Source organism: Salmo salar, chromosome ssa01, assembly GCF_905237065.1.
Source record: "Salmo salar chromosome ssa01, Ssal_v3.1, whole genome shotgun sequence".
Classification (NCBI taxonomy): Eukaryota; Metazoa; Chordata; class Actinopteri; order Salmoniformes; family Salmonidae; genus Salmo; species Salmo salar.
Genome location: NC_059442.1, coordinates 80,493,141 through 80,516,554, shown reverse-complemented (window position 1 = coordinate 80,516,554; position 23,414 = coordinate 80,493,141). Strand labels below are relative to the sequence as shown.

General features: G+C 41.9%; 1 protein-coding gene across 2 annotated transcripts; it reads right to left on the bottom strand.

Annotated features, from left to right (window-relative positions):
- Nucleotides 1–684: 684 nt before the first annotated feature.
- vps26a (VPS26, retromer complex component A) lies at nt 685–19,802 on the bottom strand. Of its 2 annotated transcripts, XM_014213605.2 has the most exons (9): nt 19,504–19,802; nt 15,045–15,194; nt 5,397–5,472; nt 4,769–4,925; nt 4,387–4,551; nt 4,128–4,234; nt 3,857–3,925; nt 3,534–3,676; nt 685–2,903 (listed from the first exon to the last, which is right to left on the bottom strand). In XM_014213605.2, the coding sequence occupies exons 1-9, from the start codon at nt 19,504–19,506 to the stop codon at nt 2,790–2,792; spliced, it is 984 nt and encodes a 327-aa protein (XP_014069080.1). In that variant the 5' UTR covers nt 19,507–19,802; the 3' UTR covers nt 685–2,789. The 2 variants fall into 2 exon arrangements, with proteins under 2 accessions (XP_014069080.1, XP_045579193.1); XM_045723237.1 differs by lacking the exon at nt 5,397–5,472 and having other exon boundaries at nt 19,504–19,595.
- Between the last annotated feature and the right edge of the window lie 3,612 nt (nt 19,803–23,414).

Genomic DNA, 23,414 nt, shown 5'->3' with positions numbered 1-23,414 from the left:
AACATGAACGGAGCCAAATGAGCCGGCTCTTTAACATGAACGGAGCCAAATGAGCCGTCTCACCCAAAAGACTCGGAATGCCTATCACTAACGCACATATACTGGTTCACCTGACTTGATTCTGGAGGTATGGCCACACGCGATTACCATAACCTTTACCTAATCTCAACCATTTTACATTCAAACGTCAATGGAGTAGGGATGTCCTAATGATCCTGGATAGCACGGACCAATTGGAAACACTAATAAAAGCAGAGACAGGACATGAAGCGAGACATCCCACTCCCTCTTTTTTTTCCCGAGTTCATATACAAGCAGGGGAGTCAAACTCAGCACGGAGGGCCGAATATCTGCAGGTTTTTTTGTTTTTCCTTTCAATTAAGACCTAGACAACCAGGTGAGGGGAGTTCCTTACTAATTAGAAACCTTAATTCATCAATGAATTACAAGGTTCGAGTGAAAACCCGCAGACACTCAGCCCTCCATGGAATGAAGTTTGACACGTGATATACAGTCAATGTAAGTAGACCAGACCCAGCTGCTATTGCATTGGTGTCTATGGGAGAGCCACCCCTTAACTAGACTGGAACTGTGACCATTTATTTCAATGGTAAACAGCATGATATCATCTTTGAAATAAGTCATCAGAGAAAGTATTAAAGACCTCACTCCAATACATAAGTATAAATTTGCATTTCTTTTATAATTGATGATGGATATAGACTGAGGCTAGATATATACAAATGTTCAACGTCCACACAAGTCAGATACATATTGAACACAGTATAAAATGTGGTGAACATGCAATGGTGAGTCAGGCCAGTATTTGGCAAAAGTTTCTTCATGACCTTACAGGCACTTAACTAAAAAAAAAAAACAATATTGCCTGTATAGTATTCAGAAATGAAGACATAACAACATTGTTACGTGATTGTAGCACAGCCCCATCTGAGCTTAAATATGTATCCTTATGGAAATTATGTAAAGTGGCACTTCTCTAAATATAGACAAAACCAAAATAAATTTAAGTACCCATTCAACCATCATCGAACATGACATACAGATATACATGTAGGACCTAACCGTTGATCAAAATCATTTTATTTAAAACAGCATTTTGTAGTGCCTCAATCCAATGCCACTAGCAAAAGCATTTATTAATATACAGTATATTTGCATTTCGAAAAAGAAAAGCACAAAATACAAGAAAAAGTGAAGTGAAAAAAAAAAAAAAAAACTACAGGTTCTACACTAAATAACTTAGGAGATAGAAATCTTTTACATACAGTGAGCTCCAAAAGTATTGGGACAGTGACACACTGTTGTTTTGGCTCTGTACTCCATCACTTTGGATCTGAAATTATACAATGACTATGAGGTTAAAGTGTTTTAATTTGAGGGTATTGTTATCCATATCGGGTGAACAGTTTAGAAAGTACAGCACTTTTTGTACATGGTCCCATAAAATTGGGGGACAAAGTATTGGGCCAAATTCACTTATGTATTAAAGTAGTCAAAAGTGTAGTTTTTGGTCCCATATTCCTAGCACGCAATGATTACATTAAGCTTGTGACTCTACAAACTTGCTGGATGCATTTGCTGTTTGTTTTGGTTGCGTTTCAGATTTTGTACCCAATAGAAATGAATGGTTAATCATGTATTGTGTCATTTTGGAGTCACTCTTATTGTAAATAAGGATAGAATGTTTCTGAACACTTCTACATGAATGTGGATGCTACCATGTTTACGGACAGTCCTGAATGAATCGAAAAATGGAAAAATTATGAATGAGAAAGTTAGACGCACAAATCATAGCCCCAAGACATGCTAAACTCTTAGCATTTTTGTGGGGGGTAAGATGTGTCTCAAACTTTCTCATTCATCATTATTATTCACGATTCATTCAGGACTATCCGTAATCATGGTAGCATCCACATTAATGTAGAAGTGTTTAGAAACACTATGTTCTTATTTACAATAAAAGTGACTCCAAAATGATACAATACATTATTTACCATTAATTTCTATTGGGCACAAAATAATCTGCTAAGAATAAGGGACCAAATACTAAACTTGACTACTTTAATACACATATGTATGTACAAAAAGTGTTGTAATTTCTAAACGGTTCCCCTGCTATGGATGAAAATACCCTCAAATTAAAACTGACAGCCTGCACTAACCTCCCAGTCACCATCATTTCAATTCCTAAGTGCTGGAGTACAGAGCCAAAACAACAACAAAAATGTCACTGTCCCAATACTTTTGAAGCTCACTGTATTTCAGTGAATTATGAATATGGCACCCTTTGAGCTCAAAGCATGCCTATTGTCTTACAGCATGACCTTACAGCCAACGCTGAAATCAACATTAACCCATCATATTCAATTTGACCTGCCTACATGCACTGGAACATCCTTTGCAATATCTAGTAGTGTATGATTGTACGTCATGTCCCCAGTGTTGAGCCTAACCAAGTGCATATTTTACAGGAAGGGTAGGTCAAACCTTTTTGCAATATAAAAGAAATGGTAGCTCCCATTCCAGTGCTTTCCATTGTGTGTCAAACAGACGAGTCCATACAGTAAGCTAACAAGAGTGCTTGCTGCGGCCAGCAGAGTAGACCCAGCCCATTCAGGTGTAGCAGCAAGAGACTGTAACCTTGCAGAAGGTAGTTGTATTAAATGGCTGTCTGACGCTTTATTTTCACCTTGCATGTGTCGAGTTGCGCCCCCCTCTCCTTGTTTGCTTTAAGCATAATCAGAATCATTTTCTGTTTCCAGTGGTCTTCACATTTCGGGTTGCTCAGCAGTAAGGGTCGGCTGTGGCTCAGGAGACTCGTAGCGTTGGTGGAAGTTCCGTTTCCTTATTTTCTCAGGAGCTTTCCTCCACAGAACAATCTCCTGGTAATAGAGACAGTCAACAAGAGTCAGATTGATCCTCTCAAGTTATTATAAAATGTTCATATTGAGAGAAGATAATTGCTTTCAATAATAATAATATTGGCCTAATTCAAACTACTGTAATATTTATCTACTGTAATGTTTCTGCCAGACATACACTGAGTGTACAAAACATTAAGAACACCTGTTCTTTCCATGACAAACTGACCAGGTGAAAGCTATGATCCCTTATTGATGTCACTTTTTAAATCCACTTAAAATCAGCCTAGATGAAGGGGAGGAGACAGGCTTAAAAATTATTCTTTAACCTAGAGACAATTGAGACATGGATTGTGTATGTGTGCCATTTAGAGGGTGAATGAGAAAGACAAAAGATTTAAGTGTGGGGGTATGGTATTAGGTGCCAGGTGCACCAGTTTTTGTCAAGAACTGCAACTCTGCTGGGTTTTTCACACTCAACAGTTTCCCATGTGTATCAAAAATGGTCCACCCCCCAAAAAAGGGAGGGGTGCAAGGGAGGGGTGCAACTCAATATTCGGAAGGTGTTCTTAATGTTTTGTACACTCAGACAGGTAGTTGATTGTACGACAGACAGGTAGGTAAATGGAGGTTGGCTTTCAGGTTTTGTACCTGTTGTTTGAAGTATCTCCTGTCCTCCTCATCCACCAGCACCAGGTTGAGGAAGTACCGCACAGAGAACTTCTTGTTGACGTCCCTCATGGTGGCTGTGAGGTCGTAGCCAGCCAAAAACAGACGGATGGGAATAGACTCTCCTAAGAGGGAAAGGACAGGCATAAAGAGGATTTTGAAACAAGGTAAATGGCAAGAAGAGATAGATTTCCATGTACACTACAAGTCCTGAAAACATTATGCTGCTTTGGTGGGGTCGAATAACATAAAATAGATAAAATCATAATATTGGGACATTCACACCAACACCATATTGTGCCTACCTTTCACAGGGGCTCCGTCCATTATCTCATACTTGGCAACAGTCTCTGTCTCAGTAGTTGTGCTAGGACCTGGGAAAGGAATTTCACATGACTAAATACATCTACTTCACACTGTTCTTAAAACAAAAGCCAAGATTACAGGGACAGTTTTAGGTTTACAAAACTTGAAAAATATGGAATTCACTAATTTCAAATAAAAAAGTATCTAAAAAATAAAGCAACACCTTATGCCGTTTAAGTGAACTCTCTCCCCAAGTAAGCCTCATCTCACCTATTCCAGTCATCTCCTTCTTGATCAACTGAAGTTCCATGTGCTGGATTTTGATTCTCACAAGAAGGAAGTAGATTTTACCCACAATTACATCTTTCAAGTGGTATCTGAGAAGACAGATTAGGGTCAGGTCGAAATTAAGTTACATTTTTATAATTCTGAATTTGATAAGAGATTTTGACACGCGAATGTGCTACTATGCTATGCTTTTTAAAAGGTGTTTGAATGCATTCATTTCTCATTATGGTATACATCTTACTTGGACTTGTTGTATTCAAACTCTATATGTAGACAGTCTTCAATACCAACTTCCATCTTGATGGAATTGTTCACATCAGGGTAAGTGGCCAGCTGATGGACAATGAGGTCATACTCTTTCACCAGATCAGACAGTCTCCTCACTATTGTCACTTTGAGGAAATATCTGTAGGAAATAACAATAGGAGTTATGGCTGGCTTACAATGCAAATGAACTTCAAATGACACAGTGCATATATTCATAACAAGGCGGCTGTAGCAATGACAAGAAGCCATCTAATGCAGTTTCACTGATCATCTCAAGCTGTGTAGAATAGAATGGTTGGTTTCAGGGACAATGCAGAGAATATCTGGCTTTGTATGAGAGAATATTGTGAGCTAACCTCAGTCGGACGTTGGCTCCAACGTAAGACTCATATGGCTTCTCCACCTGCATGAACTCAAAGTCGTAGCTTCGATTCTGAGTCAACTCCCCTGGCAGGGCAAGCTCTTTTACCAGGTTCACAAATTCATGCGTGTTGCTTTTATCACTGAAAAGCTCTGAAAGACATAGAGCACAAGTTTAAACACTTATGTTAGGTTCATCACACACAGGAACCTAATATTTCCAATAGGCAAATCCGGGACGCATTCATTTGAACAAACTTATAAATAAGGAAGTAGGCCTGAATCTAATAACCTAGATTGGCCTATGATCAGACGTTCAGAGAAAATAGTGTGTTATTTGAAGGCTTCCCTAAAACTTCCTCAGTCGGTTTGACAACATTGAACCCTCAGTAATGGTCAAGGAGTCTTCACAGAAACACTTTGCCACCAGGCCAGGGTGTGTGGTGTGGAGTGTAGTCCACTGTAGTTTTCACATGACAAGCACATGGTTTGCTAAGCCGTTTAGCTTAAATGAGACCGACAGTGCACTTGGTTTGTGAACCAATAAACAATGCATGGCTGGTGTTTGAGGTGGTGCGCTGCTGCAAGGTTATAATATCAAAATATAAATTAACATAAACTCACCAATCTGCCCAACAAACTCAATTCGAATCCCTTGGTGTTCTAGTCTCTTGCCTGTCTGCCTCACATTGAGATTCACCTTAAAAGAAAACAAACAAGTTGTCGGATATTGGCATTAGTGATGGGAAGTTTGGCTCTTTTTACTGTCTCTGATCTTTTCGACTCGTTCAGTCAAAAGAACAAATCTTTCGACTCATTTATGTTCATTTGAGTCAGAGCATGCAGGACCCCACACTGGCTAACAATTAACTGAAAACTTGAGTCATGCTTCTACAAGCCTCTCCTTCACGTCGTTCACCATAGAGGGTTTATTGGAGATATAATTTGTGACTGAGGCTTGTAAAAGCGTGCTTTAAACAATGTATACTGAACAAAAATATAAAACGCAACATGCAACATTTAACGATTTTACTGGTTTACAGTTCATAAAAGTAAATTAGTCAATTTAAATAAAATGTATTAGGCCCTAATGATCTATGGATTTCACATGACTGGACAGGAGTGTAGCCATGGGTGGGCACAGGCCCACCAACTTGGGAGCCAGGCCCAGCCAATGAGAATTACTTTTTACCCACAAAAGGGCTTTATTACAGACAGAAATATTCCTCAGTTTCATCAGCTGTCTGGGTGCCTGGTCTCAAACGATCCCGCAGGTGATGAAGACAAATGCGGAGGTCCTGGGCTGGCGTGGTTACACGTGGTCTGCGGTTTTGAGGCCGATTAGAGACAATGGCAAATTCTCTAAAACGACGTTGGAGGTGGCATATGGTAGAGAAATTAACAAATTCTCTTGCAACAGAGTGGCCTTTTATTTTACCCAGCACAAGGTGCACCTGTGTAATGATCATGCCGTTTAATCAGCTTCTTGATATGCCACACCTGTCAGGTGGATGGATTATCTTGACAAAGGAGAAATGCTCACTAACTGGGATGTAAACAAATTTGTGCACAAAATTTTAGAGAAATAAGCTTTTGTGCGAATGGAAAATCTCAGGAATTTTTATTTCAGCTCATGAAACATGGGACCAACACTTTACATGTTGCGTTTACATATTTATTCAGCATACATTTGTTGATTGCTAGGCACACAAATAAGACTATTTCTTGACACATTTGAAACGAGGTCTAGTTGTGGCCGCAACCGGGCAAGATTGTGAACGACTCTTGGCGGAATGCATTGCTTGACTGCTGTGAGGGTGATAAGCACAATATCGTTTGCAAACTGCAGCCCCCAAAACGATTTGTTCTGGAGTTTGAGTTTGTTGAGCAGAGGCTGTGTATGTTTTGGTTCTATAAAGCTGTGTTAATCATAGTATTCATAGTAATTGAATTAATTCTTGCACCATACGATAAATTATCAGTTCTAAACATGTAAAAGCATGTAAACTCAGCAAAAAAAGAAACGTCCCTTATTCAGGACCCTGTCTTTCAAAGATAATTCGTAAAAATCAAAATAACTTCACAGATCTTCATTGTAAAGGGTTTAAACACTGTTTCCCATGCTTGTTCAATGAACCATAAACAATGAATGAACACCTGTGAAACGGTCGTTAAGACACTAACAGCTTACAGACAGTAGGCAATTAAGGTCACAGTTATGAAAACTGAGGACACTAAAGAGGCCTTTCTACTGACTCTGAAATACACCAAAAGAAAGATGCCCAGGGTCCCTGCTCATCTGCGTGAACGTGCTTTAAGCATGCTGCAAGGAGGCATGAGGACTGCAGATGTGGCCAGGGCAATAAATTGCAATGTGCGTACTGTGAGACGCCTAAGACAGCGCTACAGGGAGATAGGACGGACAGCTGATTGTCCTCGCAGTGGCAGACCACATGTAACAACACCTGCACAGGATCGGTACATCCGAACATCACACCTGCAGGACAGGTACAGGATGGCAACAACTGCACAAGTTACACCAGGAACACACAATCCCTCCATCAGTGCTCAGACTGTCCACAAATAGGCTGAGAGAGGCTGGACTGAGGGCTTGTAGGCCTGTTGACCAGACATCACCAGCAACAACGTCGCCTATGGGCCCAAAACCACCGTCGCTGGACCAGACAGGACTGGCAAAAAGTGCTCTTCACTGACGAGTCGCGGTTTTGTCTCACCAGGGGTGATGGTTGGATTCAAGTTTATCGTCGAAGGAATGAGCGTTACACCGAGGCCTGTACTCTGGAGCTTGATCGATTTGGAGGTGGAGGGTCCGTCATGGTCTGGGGCGGTGTGTCACAGCATCATCGGACTGAGCTTGTCATTGCAGGCAATCTCAAAGATGTGCGTTACAGGGAAGACATCCTCCTCCCTCATGTGGTACCCTTCCTGCAGGCTCATCCTGACATGACCCTCCAGCATGACAATGCCACCAGCCATACTGCTCGTTCTGTGCGTGATTTCCTGCAAGACAGGAATGTCAGTGTTCTGCCATATATGTTCATACAAATATTTACACATGTTAAGTTTGCTGAAAATAAACGCAGTTGACAGTGAGGACGTTTCTTTTTTTGCTGAGTTTATCAATTCTGCTGTAGGACTCATTGCGGCCAGCAGATTAAACAAGTCACTCAGAAAAACGTATCATGACTCAAGTCAGTAAAAAGAGTTGTTGAAAAATAACGAATTATTTGCGAACTGCACATCATTAATTGGCATAGCACACATTGACATAGGAAGCAGTCCGATGCACAGCATTGATCGCCATCATAATGTCATACCATGTGTGTGTGTCACGGTTTCAGTTAGCCGGTAATTGCCAGCTTTTGACAAAAAAAAAGAAAAACGGATAAATTCAAATTGTTGCCGGCCAAATTAACCGGGAGAAAAAACTAAAGCTGAGCTGGAGGCAGTATGCATTTTGAAAACCTACTTAATTGTTTGAAACCTGAATGTTTAACTTCATATTATGAGGCATGTCTTACCTTGCTTGAATATCCGACCATAAAAAGTTGGAGGCATTTATTTTTTAAAGACTTCTTAGGCGGCGTGTGAGTTTCAAGATTGAGGAAGCATACAATTTATCCAACCATTTCTACCGATCTGCTTGTCAGTTATGATTTTCATATATGCATTTTCGTGAAACAGTTTCATTTCAATATTAAAATTTTTGTTTCTCAAAATCATTGTCACGTGGTTAGTCAAATCGTAATTAAAATGATTAAAATATGGGCCTCCAGAGTGGCACAGCAGTCTAAGGCACCGCATTGCAGTGCTAGAGGAGTCACTACAGACCCGGGTTCGATCCCGGGCTGTATCACAAAGGGCCGTGATCGGGAGTCCCATAGGGCGGCGCACAATTGGCCACGCGTCATCCAGGTTAGGGGAGGGTTTGGCCGAGGGGGCTTTACTTGGCTCATCGCGTTATAGCTGACCTCGGTCATCAGTTGAACAGTGTAGCTGGCTTCCAAGTTAAGCGGGCGGGTGTTAAGAAGCGTGGTTAGGCGGGTCATGTTTCGGAAGACGCATGACTCAACCTTCGCCTCTCGAGCCAGTTGGAGAGCTGCAGCAATGAGACACGATCGAAATTGGGGATAAAAAAGGGGGTAAAATAAAAAATAAATAATGAAATATACCATTTAAAAGTCAACTACTGCAAGAGCACCAGCCTCTACCATATGGACACATTGATAGGCTACACCGTGATCACTGGCGGCTAAATAGCCTAAATGAGCGCATGGAACTCAGAGATGGCCAATTCAGCCGTTGGACTATAACTTCCATTGTCAATTAAGTAAAAATACCAAAAGACGACAAATAAAAACAGAAAATATACTGATAAATTCTGGTTCTTTCAATCACATTCATCTTTCTACTCAGCCTGTCTGCCTCCATTACTATCTGTTTTCACTTGAGCTGTCGCTAGTGAAGTGCAACGTATCAAATCAATGAACTGGGTCAGGCCCGAAGTGGTCTCTAGCAAACTTGCATCAACTAGCCTATTCTGGGCCCTCAGAGTTTCCCACGACAGTGAGCTCGGGACAGACAGCTTTTTTTGAGCAAGGGAAAGGTATTTTATGATGTTTCCACTGGATATATGGGATCATCAAGTGATGATATTTTGCTCTTTCACACCGAGGCTTGGTGATTATTAAGGGGGAGATGGCAGTGTGGTGCCAGGACAACAACCTCTCCCTCAATATGAGCAAGACAAAGAAGACGATCGTGGACTACAGGAAAAGGCAGGCCAAACAGGCCACCATTAACATCAACGGGGCTGTAGTGGTGCGGGTCGAGAGTTTCATGTTCCTTGGTGTCCACATCACTAACAATCTATCATGGTCCAAACAGTCTCCTGAGGGGGAAAGGTGTTGTCATGCCCTCTTCACGACGGTCTTGGTGGGGCGGCAGGTAGCCTAGTGTTTAGAGCGTTGGACTAGTAACCGAAAGTCTGCAAGATCGAATCCCCGAGCTGACAAGGCAAAAAAATCTGTCGTTCTTCCCCTGAACAAGGCAGTTAACCCACTGTTCCTAGGCCATCATTGAAAATAAGAATTTGTTCTTAACAAACTTGCCTAGTTAAATAAAGGTAAAATCTTTAAAAATGGTGTGTTTGGACCATGATAGTTCGTTGGCGATGTGGACACCAAGGAACTTGAAACTCTCAACCCGCTCCAACCCCGTCAATGTTAATGGAGGCCTGTTCAGCCCGCCTTCTCCTGTAGTCCACAATCAGCTCTGTTGTCGCGCTCACATTGAGGGAGAGGTTGTTCTCCTCTCTAACCTCCTCCCTATATTGTGTCATCAGCAAACTTAATGATGGTGTTGGAGTCGTGTTTGGCCACACGGACAAGTACAGGATGAGACTAAGCACACACCCCTGACGGGCCCCAGTGTTGAGGATCAGCGTGTCAGACGTGTTGTTGCCTACCCTAACCACCTGGGGGAGGCCCGTCAGGAAGTCCAGGATCCAGTTGCAGAGGGAGGTGTTTGTCCCAGGGTCTTTAGCTTAGTGATGAGATTTGTGGGCACTATGGTGTTGAATGCTGAGCTGTAGTCAATGAACAGCATTCTCACATAGGTGTTCCTTTTGTCCAGGTGGAAAAGGGCAATGTGGAGTGAGATTGAGTCATCTGTGAATCTGTTTTGGCAGTATGCGAATTGGAGTGGGTCTAGGGCAGTGGTTCCCAAACTTTTTATAGTCCCGAACCCCTTCAAACATTCAACCTCCAGCTGCGTACCCCTCTACCACCAGGGTCAGCGCACTCTCAAATGTTGTTTTTTTGCCATCATTGTAAGCCTGCAACACACACACACACTATACAATACGTTTATTAAACATAAGAATGAGTGAGAATTTTTGTCACAACCCAGCTCATGGGAAGTGACAAAGAGCTCTTATAGGACCTGGGCACAAATAATAATAATCAATAATTTAGTCTTATTTTGCCATCTTACATATAAAACCTTATTTGTTCATCAAAAATTGTGAATAACTCACCACAGGTTAATGAGAAGGCTGTGCTTGAAAGGATGCACATAACTCTGCAATGTTGGGTTGTATTGGAGAGAGTCTGTCTTAAATCATTTTCCACACACAGTCTGTGCCTGTATTTAGTTTTAATGCTAGTGAGGGCAGAGAATCCACTCTCACATAGGTACGTGGTTGCAAAGGGCATCAGTGTCTTAACAGCGCGATTTGCCAAGGCAGGGTACTCGGAGTGCAGCCCAATCCAGAAATATATGTCAGTGGCTTCTGATTAAATTAAATTTTCACAGAACCGCTTGTTGCAATTTCGATGAGGTTCTCTTGTTCAGATATCGGTAAGTGGACAGGAGGCAGGGCATGAAAGGGATAACGAATCCAGTTGTTTGTGTCATCCGTTTCAGGAAAGTACCTGCGTAATTGCGCACCCAACTCACTCAGGTGCTTCGCTATATCACATTTGACATTGTCCCTAAGCTTTAGTTAATTTGCACACAAAAAAAAAATCATACAATGATGGAAAGACCTGTGTGTTGTCCTTGTTAATGCAGACAGAAAAGAGCTACAACTTCTTAATCATAGCCTCAATTTTGTCCCGCACATTGAATATAGTTGCACAGAGTCCCTGTAATCCTAGAGTCAGATCATTCAGGTGAGAAAAAACATCATGCAGATAGGCCAGTCGTGTGAGAAACTCGTCATCATGCAAGCGGTCAGACAAGTGAAAATAATGGTCAGTAAAGAAAACTTTAAGCTTGTCTCTCAATTCAAAAAAACGTGTCAATACTTTTCCCCTTGATAACCAGCGCACTTCTGTATGTTGTAAAGGTGATACATGGTCGCTGCCCATATCATTGCATAGTGCAGAAAATACATGAGAGTTCAAGGGCCTTGCTTTAACAAAGTTAAGCATTTTCACTGTAGTGTCCAAAACGTCTTTCAAACTGTCAGGCATTCCTTTGGCAGCAAGAGCCTCTCGGTGAATGCTGCAGTGTACCCAAGTGGCGTCGTGAGCAACTGCTTGCACGCGCGTTACCACTCCACTGTCTCTTTGTCACGGCTTTTGCGCCATCAGTACAGATACCAACACATCTTGACCACCAAAGTCCATTTGATGTCACAAAGCTGTCCAGTACTTAAAAAATGTCCTCTCCTGTTGTCCTAGTTTCCAGTGGCTTGCAGAAGAGGATGTCTTCCTTAATTGACCCCCCATAAACGTAATGGACATATACCAGGAGCTGTGCCAAGCCCACCACGTCTGTTGACTCATCCAGCTGTAACGTATAGAATTCACTGGCTTGTATGCGAAGCAGTAATTGTTTCAAAACATCTCCTGCCATGTCACAGATGCGTCGTGAAACAGTGTTGTTTGATGTAGGCATTGTCTGTATAGTTTTTTGGGCCTTTTTCCCCCAGCATTGTCCCAGCAGTAGGAAGAATTAAGTCCTCCACAATAGTATGGGGCTTGCCTGTCTAAGCCACTCGGTAGCTCACCATAAAAGATGCTTCAAGCCCCTTCTTATTAATGGTATCTGTTTCTTTTATACATGTCTTACTACTCAAAAGTATTTTTCTTGCTCAAAAAACGAAATATTATTTTTCAAATTGGCATGTTTTGTTTCTAAATGTCCGTGCAAGAGTGAAGGTTTCATCGAGTTGTGAGATAGTACTTTTGCACATATAACACACTGTGGCTGAGGAAAGGCACTACTTCCAATATAAGTGAACCCCAAATCAATGTAGTTCTCGTCATATTTGCACCTCTTCAAATGGTCCAATGTCCCTGTCTGTTTTGCGGGTGCTTTCCCGGGTAAGAGGGCAGTAGCTCTTAGGCTACATCAGTTTTAGAACTGTCAGTGTCCATGCTAGCTGGGCTACCAACAAATGTAGAATTACTGATGCTAGCATTGGATGTGCTCGTGGAAGCAGAACAACTTGTGTCGTCGACAGGTGCAGTACTGCTGGTAGTAGCAGTACTACCAGTAGAGATGGTATGTGTGTCTATGGACGCGGGCCTTACTTTTTTTTAACCATTTATACATTTTCGAGCAAACGGAATGAGAAGCAGCTACGTTTGGCTACATACGGACCATTAGTGGAATTCCCGGGATAGAGTAACGGTTAATGTGATTGGATGTTAATTATTTGACAAGGATACCTGTATTTGCCAGTGTGTTGTTACTTCGCTGAACACTAGATGGTTTAATTTTATTTTTGGCAGTGAAACGAGGCTACTCAGGCGAGAAAAAAAACTCACCCAAATGTATAGCCCTGTTGGAAAATATAAATGGACTGTTTGAAAACGTGAAGAAAAAAAACGTTTATTTGGAGTGGTACGCACTTCATGGCTACCGACGTAATCATTTAGTAAGGTTACCGTCGCTTCCTTGGGCACCGGGACTATGGTGGTCTGCTTGAAACATGTAGGTATTACAGACTCAGCGAGAGGTTGAAAATGTGAGTGAAGACACTTGCCAGTTGGTCCGCGCATGCTTTGAGTACACGTCCTGGTAATCCATCTGGCCCCACGGCTTTGTGAATGTTGACCTGTTTAAAAGGTTTTGCTCACATCGGAAACTGAGAGTGTGATCACAGTCATCCAGAACAGCTGGTTCTTTCATGCATGCTTCAGTGTTGCTTGTCTCGAAGTGAGGAACTGGGCAGCTCGCGGCTGTGTTTCCCTTTGTAGTCCGTAACAGTTTTCAAGCCCTGCCACATCCGACAAGCCTCAGAGCCACTGTAGAAGGATTCAATCTTAGTCCTGTATTGACGCTTTGCCTATTTAATGGTTCGTCTGAGGGCATAGCGGGATTTCTTATAAGCGTCCGAATTAGTGTTCTGCTCCTTGAAAGCGGCACCTCTAGCCTTTAGCTCGATGCGCATGTTGCCTGTAATCCATGGCTTCTGGCTGGGAAATGTGCGTACGGTCACTGTGGGGACGACGTCGTCGATGCACTTACTGATGAAGCCGATGACTGAGGTGTTATTATACTCAATGCCATTGGAGAAATCCCGGAACATATTCCAGTCTGTGCTACCAAAACAGTCCTGTAGTTTAGCATCCGCGTCATCTGACCACTTCCGTATTGATCGAGTCACTGGTACTTCCTGGATTTAGTTTTTGCTTGTAAGCAGGAATCAGGAGGATAGAATTATGGTCAGATTTGACAAATGGAGGGTGAGGGAGAGCTTTGTATGCATCTCTGTGTGTGGAGTAAAGATGGTCTACAGTTTTCTTTCCTCTGGTTGCACGTGACATGCTGGTAGAAATTAGGTAAATCGATTTAAGTTTGCCGGCATTAAAAGTACCTGGCCACTAGGAGTGCCGCTTCTGGATAAGCATTTTCTTGTTCGCTTATGGCCTTATACAGCTTGTTGAGTGCAGTCTTAGTGCCAGCATCGGTTTGTGGTGGTAAATAGACGGCTACGAACTGGTTCCGGAGGGGATGGCTCCCGCTTTATGTGCTCCTAACCAATTTTGCTGTTTTGTTAGTTTTTTCGTGTTTGTAACTTTTTTTTTTTTTTTTACTTATTTTGGACATAATGTTGCTGCTACTTTCTCTTATGACCGAAAATAACTTCTGGATATCAGAACAGCAATTACTCACCTCGAACTGGACAAAGATTTTTTTCTTTAACGAATCCAACGCGAAGGATATACTACTTTCTCGGGAACGAGCCCAAATCCTCGTCATTGGCATGAAGAGAAGATGGAGAAAAAGGGGACGGAGGTCAGGCTGCCTTTGAGAATTTGTAGGCGAGTGAGTAAACCGCCACTGCCATTCGTTCTATTGGCCAACGTGCAATCATTGGAAAACAAAATGGATGACCTACGATCAAGATTATCCTACCAAAGGGACATTAAAAACTGTAATATCTTATGTTTCACCGAGTCGTGGCTGAACGACGACACGGTTAATATAGAGCTGGCGGTATTTTCCATGCATCGGCAGGACAGAGAAGCTACGTCTGGTAAGATGAGGGGTGGGGGTGTGTGTCTATTTGTCAATAATAGCTGGTGCGCGATGTCTAATATTAAAGAAGTCTTGAGGTATTGCTTACCTGATGTAGAGTACCTTATGATAAGCTGTTGACCACACTATCTACCAAGAGAGTTCTCATCCATATTATTCGTAGCCAACTATATATTTCCTAGATTTCCATATTTTGGCAAATGTTTGAAAATGTCCTAACGGAAACCCTAATGTGTGTCTGTGTGCAATGCTCACCTTCCCAGAGACCGATTCTCCGTCATAAAACAAATAGTTCTTCTCCACTTTTCCATCCTCTGTCTTGAGTTCTGCTGTCTTCCTAGTCTCTGCATCATTGAGTAGGACATCAATTTCACACACAGGACCAAATAAACCACCCAGGAAACTCTGAAAAACAGGAAGACTTTACAATCAACTTAAAAGGCACATACAATCAGAAATAGCTCTCTCAATAATGGACTAAAGGAACTTAACGTTTCTCCTTAGTCCAAGGACCTTACATGTTCTGCTTAAAGGTTGAATTGACTCTGGAAGCCAAAACAGCCAAATACTCCAACTAAATGAGAATCAAATCTCAATTGCAGTACGGTTCTAGAAATATAAATCCCTCTATTTTCATACTACATGAAAATAATTTCACAAATGCAAAATAACTGTACACTGTTTAAACCCGTTTAAACACAGTCCTGGTAGAGTCCATGTGCATGGGTACCGGTTTGTCAAGGTAATTGAGGTAATATGTACATGAAGGTAAGGGTAAAGTGGCTATACATAGATAATAAACAGCTTGGCACCCAAAACCCTCAAACTTTTACAGATGCACAATTGAGAGCATCCTGTTGAGCTGTATCACCACCTGGTATGGCAACTGCAATGCCCTCAAACGCAGGGCTCTCCAGTGGGTGGTGCGGTCTGCCAAACACATCACCGGGGGCAAACTACCTTCCCTCCTGGACACCTACAGCACCCGATGTCACAGGAAGGCCAAAAAGACCATCAAGGACAACAACCACCCGAGCCACTGCCTGTTCACCCCGCTATCATCCAGAAGGCGAGTTCAGTACAGGTGCATCAAAGCTGGGACCGAGAGGCTGAAAAACAGCTTCCATCTCAAGGCCAAATAGCCATCACTAGCATATTAGAAGCTGCTGCCCTATATACACAGACTAGCAATCACTGGCCACTTTAATAATGGAACACTAGTCACTTTAATAATGATTCAATATTTTGCATTACTCATCTCATATGTACAGTTGAAGTCAGAAGTTTACATACGCTCAATTAGTATTTGGTAACATAGCCTTTAAATTGTTTAACTTGGGTCAAACGTTTCAGGAAGCCTTCCACCAGCTTCCCACAATAAGTTGGGTGAATTTTGGCCCATTCCTCCTGACAGAGCTGGTGTAACTGAGTCAGGTTTGTAGGCCTCCTTGCTTGCACACGCTTTTTCAGTTCCGCCCACAAATTTTCTATAGGGTTGAGGTCAGGGCTTTGTGATGGCCACTCCAATACCTTGACTTTGTTGTCCTTAAGCCATTTTGCCACAACTTTGGAAGTATGCTTGGGGTCATTGTCCATTTGGAAAACCCATTTGCGACCAAGCTTTAACTTCCTGACTGATGTCTTGAGATGTTGCTTCAATATATCCACATAATTTTCCTACCTCATGATGCCATCTATTTTGTGAAGTGCACCAGTCCCTCCTGCAGCAAAGCACCCACACAACATGATGCTGCCACCCCTGTGCTTCACGGTTGGGATGGTGTTCTTCGGCTTGCAAGCCTCCCCCTTTTTCCTCCAAACATAACGATGGTCATTATGGCCAAACAGTTCCATTTTTGTTTCATCAGACCAGAGGACATTTCTCCAAAAAGTATGATATTTGTCCCCATGTGCAGTTGCAAACCGTAGTCTGGCTTCTTTTATGGCAGTTTTGGAGCAGTGGCTTTTTCCTTGCTGAGTGGTCTTTCAGGTTATGTCGATATAAGACTCGTTTTACTGTGGATATAGATATTGTTTCCTCCAGCATCTTCACAAAGTCCTTTGCTGTTGTTCTGGGATTGATTTGCACTTTTCGCAACAAAGTACGTTCATCTCTAGGAGACAGAACACATCTCCTTCCTGAGCAGTATGACGGCTGCGTGGTCCCATGGTGTTTATACTTGCGTACTATTGTTTGTACAAATGAACGTGGTACCTTCAGGCATTTGGAAATTGCTCCCAAGGATGAACCAGACTTGTGGAGGTCTACAATTTTTTTCTGAGGTCTTGGCTGATTTCTTTAGATTTTCCCATGATGTCAAGTAAAGAGGCACTGAGTTTGAAGGTAGGCCTTGAAATACATCAACAGGTACACCTCCAATTGACTCAAATTATGTCAATTAGCCTATCAGAAGCTTCTAAAGCCATGACATAATTTTCTGGAATTTTCCAAGCTGTTTAAAAGCACAGTCAACTTAGTGTATGTGTAACCGATGTGAAATGGCTAGTTAGTTAGCGGTGGTGCGCGCTAATAGCGTTTCAATCGGTGACGTCACTCGCTCTGAGACTTGAAAGTAGGGTTGCCCCTTGCGTTGCAAGGGCCGTGGCTCTTGTGGCGCGATGGGTAACGATGCTTCGATGGGTGTCAGTTGTTGATGTGTGCAAGGGTCCCTGGTTCGAGCCCAGGTTGGGGCGAGGAGAGGGACGGAACTTACACTGTTACATTGATGCTGTTGACCCGGATCGTTGGTTGCTGCGGAAAAGGAGGAGGTCAAAGGGGGGGTGAGTGTAACCGATGTGAAATGGCTAGTTAGTTAGCGGTGGTGCGCGCTAATAGCGTTTCAATCGGTGACGTCACTCGCTCTGAGACTTGAAGTAGGGTTGCCCCTTGCGTTGCAAGGGCCGCGGCTTTTGTGGCGCGATGGGTAACGATGCTTCGTGGGGTGTCAGTTGTTGATGTGTGCAAGGAGCCCGGGTTGGGGCGAAGAGAGGGACGGAACCTACACTGTTACATATGTAAACTTCTGACCCACTGGAATTATGATACAGTGAAATAATCTGTCTGTAAACAATTGTTGGAAAAATTACTTGTGTCATGCACAAAGTAGATGTCCTAACCGACTTGCCAAAACTATAATTTGTTAACAAGAAATTTGTGGAGTGGTTGAAAAATGAGTTTTAATGACTCCAACCTAAGTGTATGTAAACTTCCGACTTCAACTGTATATACTGTATTCTATTCTACTGTATCTTAGTCTATGCCGCTCTGACATTTCTCATCCAAATATTTATATTCTTCATTCCATTCCTTACATTAGATTAGTTGTAGTGTGTGTATTGTTGAGAAATTGTTAGATATTACTGCACTGTTGGAGCTAGAAACACAAGCATTTCACTACATGCGCAATAACATCTTCTAAACACGTGTATGTGACCAATAAAATTTGATTTGAGAGTAGCATCAGCGTATGTGAAGAGTGTGAAGGAATGTGAATGTATATGGCTTAAATATGCATGCATATGTGTGCGTTTTGCGTGTGTGTGTTGGTGTGTCAGTGTAGTATGTGTGAGTGTGCGGTTAGAGTCCAGTGTGTACATTGAGCCTGTGCAAGAGAGTCAGTGCAAAAAAAAAAAAAGTCTGCGTAGCCATTTGATTTACTGATCAGCAGTCTTATGGCTTGGGGGGTAGAAGCTGTTAAGGAGCCTTTTGGTCCCAGACTTGGTGCTCTGGTACCGCAAGATAAGGTCCTTATGCTTCCAAAACCATACCACAAGTGATGTGTTAACTGCACCATGTAACTTTTGGGGCGACCCAACCAAATTCGCATAGCAAACGTCTGTAATAGATCTGTCATTCGCATTGAAAGCAAGTTTAAGAAGCTGTAGATCTGTTCTATTTCTATGCTTCCCGTTAAATTTAGTTTTTGCGTATTTTACTTTCGGGTTTGTATACCAGCGTCAAACAGCTGAAAATACAATATTTTTGGATATGGAAAATATATTTCACAGCGTTTTATATGGTACAATGACTCTCTACACTATACTTGGCTTGTTTTGTCACAAACTGAAATTAGGCGAACTATTAGAATGTTTTTGCAACCAGGAAATGGCGGAACTATTTTTTAATAGTTTCTGCAACAACTGCCCCAGTAGGTACCGAGTCAGATATATTTCCCATGGGGCTACGTTAATTTATGGGACTTTGATAATTACCTAGCTAGTTAACAGATGGGTGTTTTGGCTAGTTAGCTAAATTACATAATGAAACATGCTACAGTGAAGACTAATTCCGTTAGAGGTGCCATGGGCTAAAGGCAAATCGCACGCTTGACAGCTAACGTTTAGCAGTCAACATTTCTCGTGACGTTCAGACAAGACGATGAGGCAGTAACTAGTTAACATTAGCCATCTAGTTAATGCTTTATGTGTAACTAAATGTTCAGCTTGCGGGGATAATAATCAGTGGGAAACGAGATAACCGCTAATCTAGCCAATTGCCACGAATCAAAACTATCTACCAAGCTAGGAAGAACAGTGGTGTTCCAGCCAGGGCCTCCGACCTGTGCATATAACGTTACACTAGGCTAGCTGTTAGCCAAGACATATAATAAAAAATAACTAAAGGGCCAAAGGATGACAATACCTTGGCTTTAGTACATCTCTATTTATGTATAAATTAAATAGTGACGTGCTACTTCTTTCATTTTGAACTCACCATTTCAGCTGTTTAAACAGTTGTAGACAGCTAGTTAGCTAGCCTCCGTGTTGCTAATTCTTGTGATGATACAAACGAGAAGAGCAGTAATAATGGCAACACAGAAATTTCAAAATAAAAGTCCCATGTCTAGTCAAGTCATTTTTTTTGCTCAGGACCAGGACAACAACCTCTCCCTCAATGTCAGCAAAACAAAGCAGCTGATCGTGGACTACAGGAAACGGAGGGCCGAGCACGCCCCCGTTCACATCGACGGGGCTGTAGTGGAGCGGGTCAAGAGCTTCAAGTTCCTCGGTGTCCACAACACTAAGGATCTATCATGGTCCAAACACACCAACACAGTCATGAAAAGGTCACGACAACGCCTCTTCCCCCTCAGGAGGCTGAAAAAATTTGGCATGGGCCCTCAGGTCCTCAAAATGTTCTACAGCTGCAACATTGACAGCGTCTTAAAATAATCCTCTTAAGGATCAGCCCCTTTTAAAAAATAATGTTCACCTAAAATGACATACCCTAATCTAACTGCCTGTAGCTCAGGCCCTGAATCAAGGATATGCGTATTCTTGGTACCATTTCAAAGGAAACACTTTGAAGTTTGTGGAACTGTGAAAGGAATGTAGGAGAATATAACACAATAGATCTGGAAAAAGATAATACAAAGAAAAAAACAACCGTTCTTTTGTATTTTTTTGTACCATCTTTGAAATGCAAGAGAAAGGCAAAAATGTATTATTCCAGCCCAGGTGCAATATAGATTTTGGCCACTAGATGGCAGCAGTGTATGTGCTAAGTTTTAGACTGATCCAACGAATCATTGCATTTCTGTTCAAAGTTTTGTGTCAAGGCTGCCCAAATGTGCCTAAATTGTTTATTAATAACTTTATGTTCAAAATTGTGCACTCTCCTCAAACAATTAGCATGGTATTATTTCACTGTAATAGCTACTGTAAATGGGACAGTGCAGATTGATTAACAAGAATTTAAGCTTTCTGCCAATATCAGATATGTCTATGTCCTGGGAAATGTTCTTGTTACTCACAACCTCATGCTAATCGCATTAGCCTACGTTAACTCAACCGTCCCGTGGAAGGGACACAAATCCCTAAAAAGTTTTGAACTAGCTGTGTCACCGTTTAGTATGGCAACTGCTTGGCATCCGACCGTAAGACGCTACAGATGGTAGTGCGTATGGCCCAGTACATCACTGGGGCTGAGCTCCCTGCCATCGAAGACCTCTATACCAGGCTGTATCAGAGGAAGGCCCTAAACATTTTCAGAGACTCCAGCCACCCAAGTCATAGACTGTTCTCTCTGCTACTGCACGGTAAGCGGTACTGGAACGCAAGTCTGGGTCCAAAAGGCTCCCAAACAGCTTCTACCCCCAAGCCATAAGACTGCCGAACAGTTAATCAAATGGCTACCCTGACTATTTGCATTGACCCCTTTTAATTTGCACTGACTATCTTGCACCGGCTTTATGAACACTCACTGGACTCCACCCACATTCACAGATACTACACTGACACTCCAACACACACATACGCTCACACACACAATGCACACACACACACTTTCACACTCTATCATACGCTGCTGCTACTCTGTTTGTTATCTATCCTGATTGCCTAGTCACTTTTACACATACCTAAATGTACACATTACCTCAATTACCTCTACCTCGTACTCCTGTACATTGATTCGGTACCAGTACTCCTTGTGTATATTCTCAATATTTTATTGTGTTACTATTTATTTTTAGCAAATGTTTCCCACTTTTTAACTTTGCATTGTTGGGAACAGGCTTGTAAGTAAGCACTTCACGGTAAAGTCTACACCTGTTGTATTCGCTACATGTGACAAATAACATTTGATTTGATTTGAAAAAGTGAAGGTAGCAGATGTATAAAAAAAATGATAAATTCTTTGTTTAGACAGGTTATCACATTGAGAATGAGATCTCTTTTCGAAGTGTCACCTGAGTTTGAAAATAATGATAACAAAGCAGCTTGCATAGGCTAAAAATCGCTTTCACCTGGAAAGGAGCATTCAAGAACATTAATATGTAAATTAACACGCACTGTTTGCGGATGACAATACATTTCTGAAGGTTTTGGCACTATCTCTATTGTTTACAGTAACTTTCTTTCCAAAAGATTTAGATTATGGCTATTCACTTTGATATATATAGCACTGTGTGACCATCCAGCGTTACTCAGTAAACTTTTATTTTGGCAGAGAAATGTTTACTGTAAATCCTCTTGTTGCAACATCACACTTTAAAATCCATGAGCTATCATGTGACCTAAAGTCATATGAATAGGTGGAGTGGGCTTGCACCTTTAAATGCACAATCCTTAATTCGTTATTCAGCCTGGAGAAATGTAACCACTCTCAAATTCAAAGATGGATCAATGAATGCAAGACTGACAGTCTGTGAGATCAACATTATAGCTTGAAGCTAAAGATACAAAAACCTGTGCACTACTATGTGTGTACCAAAAGGAACAATACAGTCTAGTGTTTTTATCCTGCATTCTCATCTGGAAGGTTTTGCTAAAGAGAGGCAAGTGCGTTTGCCGCTTACTAACTCATGACAGGCTAATATATTTTGTAACAGAGGTTTTCTAAGTCATGAGAAACTCTACAGACGAAGCTCAGGGAAATATTCAACGCAAGGGTGTGATAACAGACTATGGGCAGTTCAGGAAATGACCCAGTGTGGTGGAAGTGTCATGTGGGGATCTGAACAGTGGAGGAGGAGGACCATCCTCAGTGAATTTCATAAAAGTTTAAATAGTGAAACATTTAAAAGCTATCCTTTTCAGATCAAACTATACTAAATATATTCACGTCATCAAGTAATTGAGCAAAAATCACTGTTATGCAATGAAGGTCTACAGTATCTTTAACAGCACTCTGTAGGGTAGCACCATGGTGTAGCCGGAGGACAGCTAGCTTCCGTCCTCCTCTGGGTACATTGACTTCAATACAAAACCTAGGAGGCTCATGGTTCTCACCCCCTTCCATAGACTTACACAGTAATTATGACAACTTCCCGAGGACGTCCTCCAACCTATCAGAGCTCTTGCAGCATGAACTGACATTTTGTCCACCCAATCAAAGGATCAGAGAATTAATCAAGGCATAAGAGAATCAAGGCATAAACTACAGCTAGCTAGCACTGCAGTGCATAAAATGTGGTGAGTAGTTTACTCAAAGAGAGCGATAGACAATAGTTGAAATGTTTTGAACAAATTAATTTCTTCAAAAATGGAGAAACAAGAGCTATATTTTGTCCTTAGTTTCAACGCTAGCAAATGCAGCAAGCTAGTTTAGTCTACTCAAACAGAGGGATGCTATGTTAGCTAGTTGGCTATCCAACACAACACTGGAACTATTCTAAGTCAAGTTAAGGTTTACCTAATTTATTGCCACTGGGCCCACCGGTGTAATTGCTAAACTGCTTACTGACTATACACTGTACTGCATGATTTAATTCTTTTATACCTTTATTTAACTAGGCAAGTCAGTTAAGAACAAGTTCTTCTTTACAATGATGGCCTAGAAACAGTGGGTTAACTGCTTTGTTCAGGGGCAGAACGACAGATTTTTACCTTGTCAGCTCAGGGATTCAATTTAGCAATCTTTCTGTTACTGGCCCAACGCTCTAACCACTAGGCTACCTGGCGCCCCATGATTAGCAGGGTTACGAACACGTTAGTTCTATTGGCTATGTTGACTATGATGTTACTTTAGCTAATATGGTGACAACGATGTAGACTGTGTGTAGCAGTCAGCGGTTATGATGTGGTTTGGCTTGGAAAGGTTTTTTCACCTGGTCACAGACAGCTGATGTATTGTGCATTGAAGTCCACAAGCAAAGGGAAAAGGTGAGAGCAGGAGAGTGTGTA

Coding starts and splice junctions, on each gene's coding strand:
- vps26a (XM_014213605.2), bottom strand. Junction 4,235..4,386: donor TTTGAATACAACAAGTCCAA/GTAAGATGTATA, acceptor CTGTCTTCTCAG/ATACCACTTGAAAGATGTAA. Junction 2,904..3,533: donor GGAGATACTTCAAACAACAG/GTACAAAACCTG, acceptor CTCTATTACCAG/GAGATTGTTCTGTGGAGGAA.